Source organism: Notolepis coatsorum, assembly GCF_963971535.1.
Source record: "Notolepis coatsorum genome assembly, chromosome: 16".
Lineage (NCBI taxonomy): Eukaryota > Metazoa > Chordata > Actinopteri > Aulopiformes > Paralepididae > Notolepis > Notolepis coatsorum.
In genome coordinates, this window is record NC_140180.1 from 25,266,220 (window position 1) to 25,280,486 (window position 14,267).

General features: G+C 42.3%; 1 protein-coding gene across 1 annotated transcript in view; it reads right to left on the minus strand.

The window, feature by feature from the left end:
• Nucleotides 1-13,262, minus strand: part of pdgfrb (platelet-derived growth factor receptor, beta polypeptide) — a 36,484-nt gene extending 23,222 nt beyond the window's left edge. The window contains 7 exon segments of the mRNA XM_084332452.1: nt 38-153; nt 944-1,127; nt 3,528-3,693; nt 5,460-5,590; nt 6,511-6,768; nt 11,907-12,248; nt 13,149-13,262. Of these exon segments, the coding sequence (XP_084188578.1) occupies nt 38-153; nt 944-1,127; nt 3,528-3,693; nt 5,460-5,590; nt 6,511-6,768; nt 11,907-12,248; nt 13,149-13,197 (1,246 nt within the window). The 5' untranslated portion in view covers nt 13,198-13,262.
• Nucleotides 13,263-14,267: the final 1,005 nt, after the last annotated feature.

Genomic DNA, 14,267 nt, shown 5'->3' on the forward strand with positions numbered 1-14,267 from the left:
AAATTGTATTATTTATTTTCTTTTAAAGACCTCTCACCTTGGACCTCCAGGTCAAAGGTCACTTCCTTGGTGTCATCTCCGTTGGTGACGAGGACGGAGTAGAGGCCCTTCTGCTCCATCCGCACCCTCACCAGGGTCAGAGTGGTGATATACCTGAGGTAGATAAGGGGGCGATATGAAGGAAACATTGACATGATCCAAAAGTAAACCCAAGGCTGAGCCCCCATCAAGACTACTGGAGGCACGATTTCACTCCCAAATGAACTGAATGGTCTCTACAAGGACTGCCAGTTAGACTAACTAAATATGAGTTTTCTGAAGCTGTGAAAGGTTTGTTTACGTTTTCAGTGTTTGTAAATATTGTAAAGTAATGTAGACCTACTATATTTTCAGTTAAGATTGAACAAACAGCATATTTTCTATCCACAACTCATACTCTTTAATAACATGGGTGGAGACCAAATGTAAATGGATGTACAATCCCTGATTGTAATATCCAAGAGTGTACAGTATTATGCAAAATGTGATTAAAAAAAGAAAGACATTTGAGGATTTTTAAAGGCCTTAAAGTCTCTGGTTTCTGGTTCCTTTGGACGGTGAGTGTTGACTGGTTGAGTTTCGCCCTCTGGAGAGTATTGTGTTACTCTCTAGCCAGTTCTAATCAGATGATGATTGACGAGGCCTAGATGTTTCCAGCGATAGTTACCCTAACTTAGGTTCCCTAACTTAGGATCATGACTGCTGGAAACTCTACTATATAATTGTTTTATGACACAGTATAGAGGGTCCTAAATTGTGTTGCATAGGGTCATAGATTGTATATACAGGGGCATGTTCAAGATCACTAACCAATGATCTTTTAGCGGTTTTGAATCCCAGGTTACGTGGTGGATTCCTGTTCCTGCCTGATGGTGCTGGGTCTGTCTCCGCTAATGGTGGTTACCTGGTGGATTCCTGTTCCTGCCTGATGGTGCTGGGTCTGTCTCCGCTAATGGTGGCGCCGTCTTTGCTCCATCGGACCTGGGGGGGAGGGTAGGCCTCGATCTCCGCCCTCAGCTCCACGTTCTCGTGCAGCTGTGCCGAGACGTTCCGCCGCTGAGCGGGCCTCAGGTCCACAAATCCTTGCTCTGAGGGAGAAATGTTAAAAATGAGGAATCAGACAACGTGAACATTTTGCTACTCGATGTAGAGTTCACTCTTCAAGCAGTTTAAAGTGGTAATCCGTGATCTTCATTTTTGTTTGTTTTGTCGACATCTATTAGTGATAAGCGACCATTGCTGTTGCGTTGTTGAGTTGCCTTCCATCTTTAAAATCCATGCCAAGTACTGAGTTAGCCTTCTATTCATTACAAAGTAACTGCTGGTGCTGCTGGCGACGTAACACGCATAACTTCCCGCGTGCCTGATGATTTCCCCGGGGATGTCCTACAGATGATAGAGAGTGGCTAAATACTGTAGACATTTATTTACATGTCGGGGGGCGACAGTGGCTCAGGAGGTAGAGCGGTCGTCTGGTAATCGGAAGGCTCCCGGTTAGATTCCCGCTCCTCGCGGGCAGCGCGTCGAAGTGTCCTTGAGCAAGACACTTAACCCCTAATTGCTCCCAATGAGCAGGTTGGCACCTTGCATGGTTGCCTCCGCTGTCGGTGTCTGAATGTGTGAGTGAATGGGTGAATGCGAGGAACAAAATGGTTAAGTCCTTTGGATAAAAGCTGCTATAAATGTACAATTTACCATTTATATGAAAATGTTCAAGATCATTCATTTAAATTCAGGAATCCTACATAAAGGTGAAGTTGTTTAAAGGGGAATTCCAGTATTTTTAAACCTGGACCCTATTATTCCATCCTGTGGGGTCTAAATGAATAGTAGGGACAAACACTTTTGGAATTGGTCCAGTATTGAGGGAGATCACTTCAGCTGGCAGAAGAAGGAAGATAAGATTGTCTTGTTGTAAGATATAAAACAATGGTTTGTGTTTGCACATTGACCTGGCATCAGTACACACAAAAGCTTGGCAGGATAATGACAAAAAACAATCACTCAATAAGCCAGTAGTATGTACAAAATGTCCTGACTGATTATAAAATATCTATATAGATTTATTTCCCCTTCGTGACTTCTTTTGTAAACATAAAACACGCCCCCGGCCACAAATAGTGCAATGGATCAACAGAGAGCGTAAGAGCGGAACAAAAAAAGCAAAGAAAATCTCTTTTAGTGGACTTTGACGTTCATGTTTGCCCAGAATACCAGAATACCTAACATTTGAGACAAATAAATGGTCTTACTTACTGTTACAGTTCTAATGTAGAACAGTACATTGTATATTGTACTACCGCTGTGTGCTGGTGTTAAAATGCTCTCTACCCGAACGTATGTATCTCGAGACAGCGTGCATCTTTTCCACCAGGCTGTCCAGAAAATCTACCCAAGGTTCTCCACCGTCTGTCTCAGGGTAGTTTGGGCATGTTTAGTTACTCAGGAGGGGTTTTTAAAAGTTTTTTTTTCTTTTATAAATATAACACACCTCACTGGAGATAGAGTAAGCATTCACAGACACATGCATGCCCAGACACAGAAAGAGAAAGAAAGTCCAAGATATTTTATACAGGTTCTCAAATAGACCCGTTTAACTGTTTGTAAACAATGAGACATCAAATGTAAAAATTTTGGGAAATGCACACAATTTGGTTTCACAGAAGTCTCCAGGGAACGGTCTGGAAGAAACCACACGACCCGTCCGTGCATTCTGTTTCCTTCGCCTAGTCTCCAGGATGTCTCTCTGCAGTCTCTCCCTGAAAGATGAGCGCGCGGTTTGGAGACAGAAGCAGAGTTGCCTACAAGATGACGTTGACAACAAAAAGGGTCTATTTGCTGCTTGATACATCAGCTTAGTTGTTTGTACACTGTGGCGTAGCTCACTCACAAGGTTAAGGAGTAAGAAATCTCAGTCACATAAGCATTTCTCGTACGCTTACGACTCATTTGAACCTCATGACATCATGTAAACATAGAGCTACCCGCCAGCCGCCAAGTGAGACGCTGTATTATTAAAATCATTCAGCACATGGACGGGGCTGTCGGATCCCAACGTCAAAGGTCTATTTCACACGAAACAGGTGTTTATATTCTTAGTGGCGTCACTTTAGAAATAAATAAATCCAATTAGGTTTTCATTAACAAAGAGGCCTCTCTCTCTCTCACCCTGACTTGCAAAGGTTTATGTAATAAGGAGTCCTTTCTCAGGAAATACATTAATACATTTATAAATAAAGCAATACTAATCTATCCAGTGCCAGTTTGTTTTTACTGTCTGCGAGTGTGTATGTGTTTGTGTGTCTGTGAGTATGTGTCTATGTGTGTGTCTGTGAGTATGTGTGTGTGTGTCTGAGTGTGTGTGTCTGAGCGTCTGAGTGTGTGTGTGCGTGTCTGTGAGTATGTGTGTGTGTGTGTGTGTGTGAGTATGTGTGTGTGTGTGTGTGTGTGTGTGTGTCTGAGTGTGTGTGTGTGTGTCAGTGTCTCACCGAGGACAGTAATGTTGATGTCAGCAGAGGCTCTCTGGTCCAGGACGCCCTCATGGACCTGACAGACGTAGTGACCGCTGTGTGCCAGAGTGGCGCGGGGGAAGATCAGACTGGAGCGGGGGATCATGGCCACCAGGTCCTCCGTCAGGGGCTCGACGTCGCTCTCCTGGGGGGAGGAAGGAGGACGAGGGACTTTAGAATCTATGAAGGTAATAATCCCTTTCACACTACCACACTACAGACAGTTAACCGTCTGTAGTGTGGTAGTGAAAGGGTTAACCTTCCGTAGTGTGGTAGTGAAAGGGTTAACACTTTGTTGTGTGGCAGTGAAAGGTTTAACCTTCTGTATTGTCACAGTGAAAGGGTTAACTATTTGGTAGAGTGGTAGTGAAAGGTTTAATCCCTCAGATTCCAGTGACCATAAATGACTATGTTTCAGAGTTGTGCACATTTAGAAGTTGTGTACATTTAGAAGTTGTGTACATTTAGAAGTTGTGTACATTTTGAAGTTGTGTACATTCAGGTGATGATGATGTGTAACATTCACACTCTACCTGGATAGACTCTACTGTACAACTGAGAACCTTGGCTGTCAACTCGTTCAACAAAATATGATTATGCTGGATGTGATCTTACTGTAATTAGAGTGACCACAACACCGGAGGAAGCTCAACAAATCATGTTAAACCCAGATTCGTCTCAAACAAGGGACTAAACACGTTTAGCAATTATGCCACATCAATGTGGAGCACCCTACCGAAGGCTGTAAAGGAATGTGAATCCCTACCCACATTCAAAACCGCTCTTAAAGAGCACCTACGGGAGGCTGCAATTCGAAACTGGCCACCGTAAATGTCCAAACCCCCCCACCCCCTCCTAATAGATAGTCTCCTCCCCACCGTATGTATATATTCTCTCCCCACCGTATGTATATTTCTCTCCCACCCACCCACCCCCTCCTAATGTACAGTCTCCACCCCACCGTATGTATATATTCTCTCCCCACCGTATGTATATTTCTCTCCCACCCACCCACCCCCTCCTAATGTACAGTCTCCTCCCCACCGTATGTATATATTCTCTCCCCACCGTATGTATATTTATCTCCCACCCACCCACCCCCTCCTAATGTACAGTCTCCTCCCCACCACATGTATATATTCTCTCCCCACCGTATGTATATTTCTCTCCCACCCACCCACCCCCTCCTAATGTACAGTCTCCTCCCCATCATATGTATATACTCTCTGTCAGGATCTATGGGTAACAGTACTGTATATTTGCATATCGTATATGTCACAAATGTAACAGTACTATATACCTGTATGTCATGTATGTCCCTATGCCATAAATGTCATGATGTCATATATGTTGTGTATGTCATAAATGTCACTATGAATTGAAAATGGGGGACCCTGATGTGAACAAGACAAACGTCTTTCTCTGGTCTGCATCCCCTTAACAATTGTGTGTATTGAGCCGTACTGAATTGTACCCATTCTGCAATCTGTTAAATAAAGTGTTCATTCATTCATTCATTCATTCATTCATTCATTCATTCATTCATTCATTCATTCATTCATTCATTCATTCATTCATTCATTCATTCATTCATTCATTCATTCATTCATTCATTCATTCATTCATTCATTCATGGTGAAACCTGACATGGTTGTGCAAACATAGCATTATCCTCAGCAAAGGAAAAATACCAGCGAATCAAAATGAACCCACAGATACATCATGATATTATCACACCAGAACCATATGTGTCCTGTGTGTGTAGGATTTCACCGGGGGACGAAAAGAATCGAGGTGTGTCTCCATCTTGATGTAATTTGGGTTTATTATGACACCTGACGGTGCTCAGTGGAGGGAGAAGTCAAACAAAAGGCCTCGTTCTGTTCTCCTCCCCGCTCTCCGCCCACTCACCGCTCTGCTGGGATAGTCCCAGGAGAAGTAGACTAGCTCCACCCCGCGGACCGTACAGCTGACCGTCAGAGGCTCGCCCTGCTTCAGCACCGTCTTCGACGCGTTGACGTAGGCGTCGATGGCCTCCGGGACTGAGACAGGAAGAGCATGAGAGCAGAGGAGGAGAGGGGGGGGGGGGGGGGGGGGGGGTATACAGTCCATGTTTTAATTTCAAAAGAGAGAATGTTTAGAATAAGGAGCATAATAATCACATGGATTTCATTTAAAACCCCGCCCCCTTTTCTTGATCTTCCAGTCACAACTGTTACTTCCCTCAGGCAAGCAAAGGTTTGAGATAGGTCAGTTCTCTTCATTTTCTTTGCATTTGCTCACATATCCACCCATATTGATGTTATGTCGTTGCCCTGCCCGACTGTCGGTCTGGGGAGGGTGTACTGTAGACTACCAGATTCCTCCTCCAATACATGTGGAATCGCCAGCCAGAACCCGACAGCTAGGGGTTTCCCTGGGAGAGAGTTACAAGCACGGAGGTTCGCAATATCCCCCCCAGATCCCCTCCCAGATCCCCTCCCAGATCCCCTCCCGACTGACCAGTAGGAGTCGCTATTGCGACTATCACAACCAGGACTCATACCCCACCGGCTTCCAACCCGTGAACATGGCCGATTGTGTTAGTAGGGACGACTGACCAAGCTGGAGGTACCAGGAAATTACAATGCAAAAAAAGAGTTTTCCTTATAATCTACAACATCTCTGGTCAGTTTTTTGAGACTCAAACAAGTACTTTCTTATGGTCATGGAGCCATTTGACAACGGTAATAGAAACATATGGCAACAATACAACATTGTATACAATTTATTTACAACACAGAAAAATAATCACAGGTGGATTAAAAGGTCTGGTAAAGTGGGCTTCTTAACATATAGCTGCTTCTACGGTGCTACCCTTCCCCTTCTATCCAGGTTCTAATAGCCCTCCGATTCCATCTATGCCACTTTGTGTGAACTCTGACCCCCCCTGCCCCCTTCCCCATGCCCACAAAATACCCACCAACAATACTGTAGACGTAGAAGGCCTGGGATTCCTTCACCTCCCCATCGAGCTCCCCACGACACACGTAGGTCCTGTCTTCCAGGAGGGCCTTGTACCCCTCGCTAGGGACATAGTCCCCTCTCAGTGGCATGTCGCTGTCCTTCTCGTACAGGGTGACGTTGATGGCCGGGTTGGTGACCACACAGGGAATGGTGCCCACCTCGCTGATCTTAGTCACCATGCCGTGGGAGCTCTCTATGAACCACACCTCAGGGTCTGACGACAGGACAGGACAGGACAGGACAGGGCAGGACAGGACAGGACAGGACAGGACAGGACAGGACAGGACAGGACAGGACAGGACAGGACAGGACAGGACAGGACAGGACAGGACAGGACAGGACAGGACAGGACAGGACAGGACAGGACAGGACAGGACAGGACAGGACAAAGGAGTGGAGGGGAGTTGTTCCATTTTGTTATTATAAGCTTAGAAAGATGTTATATTACAGTATCTCTGTTGATGATTGCCTCGGTTGTTTTGTTGTAGCCAATGGAGAAAACACGTTGGGACCTCGCTTGCGTAGCGTGCCATATGTGTCTGACGTGTCAAGTTGGGTCCTGAATCTTTACATATTCAATTCAACCACATCTGACTAAATATAGCTTCATATAATTATTTGGTAGCACTTTATAATAACACCCTGTTATAATACATTTATAAGGTATTTGTAGATAATGAACTAATCATGAACAAACCATTTATATACATTCATAAATGATTATTAAATCATTTATAACTATATTTGTATACCATTTACAAAGTATTTATAACGCATTAGTGGATAATGAACTAATCATGAACAAACCATTTATATACATTCATAAATGATTATTAAATCATTTATAACTATATTTGTATAGCATTTACAGATTAGTTCTACATTATTTATAACTCATTATCAACATTGTTATTTGTTCATCATTAAATAATGTTGTTTAATGTGTAGTAACACATTTGTAGATGCTTTGAAAAATGGATATGAAAAAACTACTATAGTGTATCTCCATTTATTTTTCATGTTCAACAAATTTGTTAAGACATTCATAAAACATCTATAAATCATTTGCAGATGCTATCGTGGGGGCCAATCTAAAGTGAAGCCTATTCATCATTAACAAGTGTTTAATACAGTTAATTATTTGTTTACTTTTTCATCACATGTTACAAATGTTGTAGGCAGCTTTCGGATACACCCTTCTTTGTGACATCAAACAGTGACAGAATTAGGACTAAAGATAAATGCAATTTTATTAACATATAAAATACATGTGCATGACATATAGGGTAACATCGGGGGCACTAGGACCCAGGAGTACCCTGGCCAGGTATTGAAGAGTATCTAGAGAGGAAGTCTCACGCGAGCGAGACTTGACGTCACGTGTGTTGCCGTCTGTTTGAATGGAAGCACAAGTTATCCGTGCTGCTCCTGCCGCACGCTTTTAATAAGGTATGAGCAGGTTAAACACCTTTTTTTGTTGGTAAATCTATTCCATCATTTCCGACCTACAAACAACTCTTATATGTTGTGTAGACATTCGTGTAGATGTGGTGGCCGCTCTTGTGTGTCGTGTCGTCGTCACATACATACTGAGCACTGAGCACACATTAGGAAAAAATGTAACGTTAGCGGCCACCACATCTACACGAACGTCTACACAACATATAAGAGTTGTTTGTAGGTCGGAAATGATGGAATAGATTTACCAACAAAAAAAGGTGTTTAACCTGCTCATACCTTATTAAAAGCGTGCGGCAGGAGCAGCACGGATAACTTGTGCTTCCATTCAAACAGACGGCAACACGCGTGACGTCAAGTCTCGCTCGCGTGAGACTTCCTCTCTAGATACTCTTCAATACCTGGCCAGGGTACTCCTGGGTCCTAGTGCCCCCCGATGTTACACTATATGTCATGCACATGTATTTTATATGTTAATAAAATTGCATTTTTCTTTAGTCCTAATTCTGTCACTGTTTGATGTCACAAAGAAGGGTGTATCCGAAAGCTGCCTACAACATTTGTAACATGTGATGAAAAAGTAAACAAATAATTAACTGTATTAGACACTTGTTAATGATGAATAGGCTTCACTTTAGATTGGCCCCCACGATAGCATCTGCAAATGATTTATAGATGTTTTATGAATGTCTTAACAAATCATTTGTTGAACATGAAAAATAAATGGAGATACACTATAGTCGTTTTTTCATATCCATTTTTCAAAGCATCTACAAATGTGTTACTACACATTAAACAACATTATTTAATGATGAACAAATCAAGTACAAACAATGTTGATAATGAGTTATAAATAATGTAGAACTAATCTGTAAATGTTATACAAATATAGTTATAAATGATTTAATAATCATTTATGAATGTATATAAATGATTTGTTCATGATTAGTTCATTATCTACAAATACCTTATAAATGTATTATAACAGGGTGTTATTATAAAGTGCTACCAATTATTTTTACATACCTGTATACTATATTTACATATCTATATATATGCCTACCTACTCTTATTTCTTATATCACTGTACACAATACTATAACGATACATACATCTCATTATGATTATTACTAGGGATGCTCGATATTGGCTTTTTTACCGATACCGATATTCCGATATTGTCCAACTCTTAATTTCTGATACCGATATCAACCGATACCCCCCCCCCCCCCAAAAAACTGAATAATTTCAGGTAACTAATAATTTCACTGGATATATATATAACAAATATTGTTATTGTTTTTTTCTTTTTTTAAACCGATACCGATATTTTCCGATATCACATTTTACTGCCGATATCGGCCGATAATATTGGTTGGCCGATAATATCGGACATCCCTAATTATTACTCAGTACTACTCATTTCCAGTTTAATCACTTATACATTGTATATTGCTATTGCTCTTTACTTTTTGCACTCTGGGCCCTGTTTCTTGTACGTGGTTCAACTAAGTCGATCAAGATGTCATTATCCAGCTTCAGTTAACCCGATGTTTGAAGCCGGGATTTTCCTGTTCCACGAAGGTGGATTCAGTCTCGTTAACTCAAGCCAGACTTGCGACTCAGGCTAAATGCGCGCGGCCGCTTTAGGTGAAAAGCCAGCACGTATCGATGGCAGAGATCCTGATTCTCTAACGGCATTGATTGATTAATTGATTTAAGACTTTATTGACAGATTGCAATACGGCTCAATCGCCTCGCCGACAAGTTAAATGCGTTATCTATAGGCTAATTTTAAGTCCCTCATTACCTCAATCAATCAGATTATATTTCTTTAAACTTGCCTGCTGGATTGAATAATCAAATGAGATCTTGCTAGCAAAAATAATTAGTTAACTGTTATACAGAATTACGATACGGCTCTCTTACCCATTGATTGATGTATAGTCAATCTTTAACTTATCTCCAATGTGGTCTAACGGGTTGTTCTTTTGACTTTCACACAGACGACCGGGGTTCGAGACCCTAGTCGTCTCCTTCTTTTTGCAATATAGGAATAATTCAATTTGGTGCACGTTGAGAGCTATATAAAGAATGACATCCTCAATGCATGTAGATTTATAATATGTTAACTTAAAACCAGGCTACTTTGGCGTATAATCATTAATATTATATTCAAAAAAATCATATTGGAAACACCGGGTTTTGAACCCCGGTCGCTGGGTTGGCAGGCTTGAGCACTACCGCTGCACCACTGTGCCAGATGGGATAAATTCATTGTTTATACATTAATGAACGAGAGACCCGTGTTTAGAATATCCTTTGTTTTGAATGAAGTTTATCTCTTTATCCTCATTCATTAATGTGACGTCAACGGCTCATTCAATTTCTCAAATCCGTCAAACAGCGCATCTCATCAGACATCTTAATCCCAGTTACAATTAAAATAACCACATAATGTGTACATCGCACGAACGAGCGCCACCGTCGCCACGGTATATATAACGTGCATTATTTAGGACAAAGTGAATTTAGTATCAGCATTTTGGGTCTATTTTACATTTCAAAAGCCCCCTCTGGAAGAATGGAGCACAAAAACGTAATTCAGAATGGTATAATGCAGATCGTAGACTGTGGGAATAATTTCAGGAAACGAGCTGTCACTTTCTTTGCGGGGGCGTGGCTCTGCGTGATCCGGCTAACTTGAACTTGAACTCTGCTTTCGACCAGGCTCAAACTTTTGGATCTGTTGTCATGGTGATTTGGAAAATCCACGTACATGGAACCGGAAAGTCCGGCTAACTCATTTATCCAGTTAAAGTTATCCGGCTAACTCAGTTATCCAGGTACAAGAAACAGGGTTAGATGCCAAACCTATTTTCATTGTACTGTAGGCCTACTTTACTTGTGCTGACAATACATTTGAATCTAAACTTTAAAATCTTTATCTAATCTGTACGTATAACATCAGCTGCACACAGGGATGTGGTGGAGGATGAACCCACCTAAACCTTTTTATTTGTAAAACATGTTACCCACCTTAGTTAGGCGGATATAAATCTTTATGGTTGAAATTCATGGTATAGATTATACTAAGTAGTATTAGACTGATTACAGGTTACATGAAAACATAATTCTGCTGATATATTGGTGATAATTGGCATTTACTGTGATCATCTGGGGTAATGTACACGTAATCTTGTACTTTCTTACCAATAGACCACTGGTTATTCACAACATAAAACCATCCTATGGACATTAGGGAGGCTAGATCACTAAATATGAGCTAAAGTAAGCTAAAAACATACCTCTTCACCATAGCCTTTTAATACACTCTGCTGCTGGACTCATTGCATCCAGACTGTGATTGTTGTATTGTAGATGAGAACTATTACTATTATTATTATTGCACTGCACTTTTGCACATTTCACAAATGTATGTCTATTTTATTACTCATTATATGTCTGCACTTTATGCATTGCTTTTATTTAGTCAGAAAGTTGCTAATAGTCTTTATAGATTGTAATCTCAGAAATCTATAATAATCAATAAGAAATCTATTACAATCTTGTTTAAATATATATTTTAATGACAGAAATCTATTACAATCATTTTTTTATTTAATTTTTTTTATTACACATTTCCCTGGAGGTTTCAATATTAAGTATTTGCTCATTTGATGCCTGTCTATAATTATGCCAATTCTATGCTCATGTCTATTTTGTGTCTACAATCACTGCTGTGAAGCACTTTGGGCTGCAATTCTTGTATGAAAGGTGCTATACAAATAAAGTGTATTATGATTATTATTAATTATTATTATCATATTACATCTCTAAGTTGTATAGCCTCATCAGTGGTAGTGTCGATGCGAAGCCGAGAACAGGCCTGACCTGGCACAAAGACGGCCAACTCCCCGGTCTCCTCCGTCGCCAGGTCGGTGCACTGGTACACCCCCGTGTGCTTCCAGCTCACGCTCAGCAACGTCAGCTCGCTGGACTCCCCGCCGCCGCCCTGCGCCACTTTATAATCCTGACCGCCATGCGGGAACCCGCCTTGCGGCTGCTCCACTTGGAAGTAAGGCACGTCCTCCTTCTTAAACCCCCAGGACACGGCCCCGGGACCGGAGCAGGTGAGGGTAAGGGAGGAGCCCGCGGTCAAGACCACCTCTCCGTCGTCGGGGGTGATCTCCAGGCAACAGGACTCCGGGCAGAGATGCAACAGAGCCACCGCCGCTGTTGACACAACAGGGAGAAGGGTCGGGTCGGGGTCAAACTAACAGAGTGTGGGTTCAGAGGTTAAAATAACAATACACGCCGGATTCTGTCCTGTGTCCCTCTGATGAGGGACATGCGGGGTCTGGAGCTGGTAATGATGCCTCGTCAATGACAGATGTATTCAAAATGACAGCCGCCAGTGACCCTCTGCGTCGAGGCATGCTGCCGCTTATCTTACAGGCCAATTAGCTGAAGAATGACCACAAGGCACGGTTGAATCTGTTGAGCTACACTGAAATAACTTGAGACATTGTGAAACAAACTCTTTTCAGTTCAGTTCAGTTCAGAGTTTTTATTTGCCACATGGAATAATACAATCATAGTTTCTTCATTAAAAAAAAAAAAATCATAAATAGCCATTCCATGGACAAAAGGAGCAGGAAGAAGAATAAATCTTATTGTTACCTGCCCCTTATTCCTAAACTAACATGTATTTTCTTAATGGTCGGCGTATAACCTTATTTACACAAATAATCATTTATACCATTATAAAAGAAACACAATCCATAGTTAAACAAGAAACTTAGCACAATGAATGGAAGTGGACAGTGACGGGTAGCCTTCGGGTGAGGTGTTAGTTGGACAATGACTAGGCTAACCAGCCATGCCTCTTCCATTCATTGTGCTAAGCTAGGCTAACGTGCAGCCAGATAGCTTTCTACTGAACGCACAGAGAGAAAACTGGTATCTATCTTCTTGTCTCTCTCTGGAGAAGACGATAAGCACATTTCCCAAAATGTTGGTGTGTTCTTTTAAGCGTGAAACGTCTCACTGAGGCTTGGCCTTATCACTCTCCTCGCTCCGCTGCACAAGCACCCGTTGTACTGTTAGTAGTGTAGGCATGCGGAGTCCTCTCACCTGTAACCAGGGCTGTCAGGTGGAGCGTGGACACTCTCACACTCCTCATGGTGAACGGCTCCAAGAACACTTCTGTTGACAGAGAAACGGAGAAAAAAAATCAATTCTCAACATCAACATCTTGCATTAAAACCGGCTATGTTTTTCCGTGAGGAATCCACGGAAGTGAAAAATGTTCTGCATCCATCTATTTTATATAATGTAGCTCAGGCCTGTAAGAATAAGGCAAACAAGTTGATAGAAGGAGAGTCGCAGAGGCAGATCTGAGATTGGTAGTAGTTCTTCCCACGCTTGTGTAAACTACTAACGAGTCGGTCGCAGTCAACCAGCATCTGCTAACGGGTCGGACCCTTTAGCTCAGCTGGTTAGTGTGGCTGCCTGTGGATCCTATGGTCCCAGGTTCAAATCCACTCGTCCACAAGTATAAACAGGCATACATGTAGCTGTGTACAACTACAACTTAGTGACAGCTGAAGATTCAAGACAGAACATCTCATTAACACCCCTGCCCTTATGAGAGACGCAACAGGTCAGGTCAGTTCATGACAGTGCAATCTGACCCTAATCCAAGGAAATGCCCCCCAAAAAAAAACGATTCTCTGATCATAGAAACAAAACAATGTGTAGTTGGGTTGTTGTGACACTAGCTTCCTGTAGGCTACTGGTGTCTACTGTCTGCACTCTGCAACACTAGCTTCCTGTAGGCTACTGGTGTCTACTGTCTGCACTCTGCAACACTAGCTTCCTGTAGGCTACTGGTGTCTGCACTCTGCAACACTAGCTTCCTGTAGGCTACTGGTGTCTGCACTCTGCAACACTAGCTTCCTGTAGGCTACTGGTGTCTGCACTCTGCAACACTAGCTTCCTGTAGGCTACTGGTGTCTGCACTCTGCAACACTAGCTTCCTGTAGGCTACTGGTGTCTGCACTCTGTAACAGTAGCTTCCTGTAGGCTACTGGTGTCTGCACACTGCAACACTAGCTTCCTGTAGGCTACTGGTGTCTGCACTCTGTAACACTAGCTTCCTGTAGGCTACTGGTGTCTGCACTCTGCAACATTAGCTTCCTGTAGGCTACTGGTGTCTGCACTCTGCAACACTAGCTTCCTGTAGGCTACTGG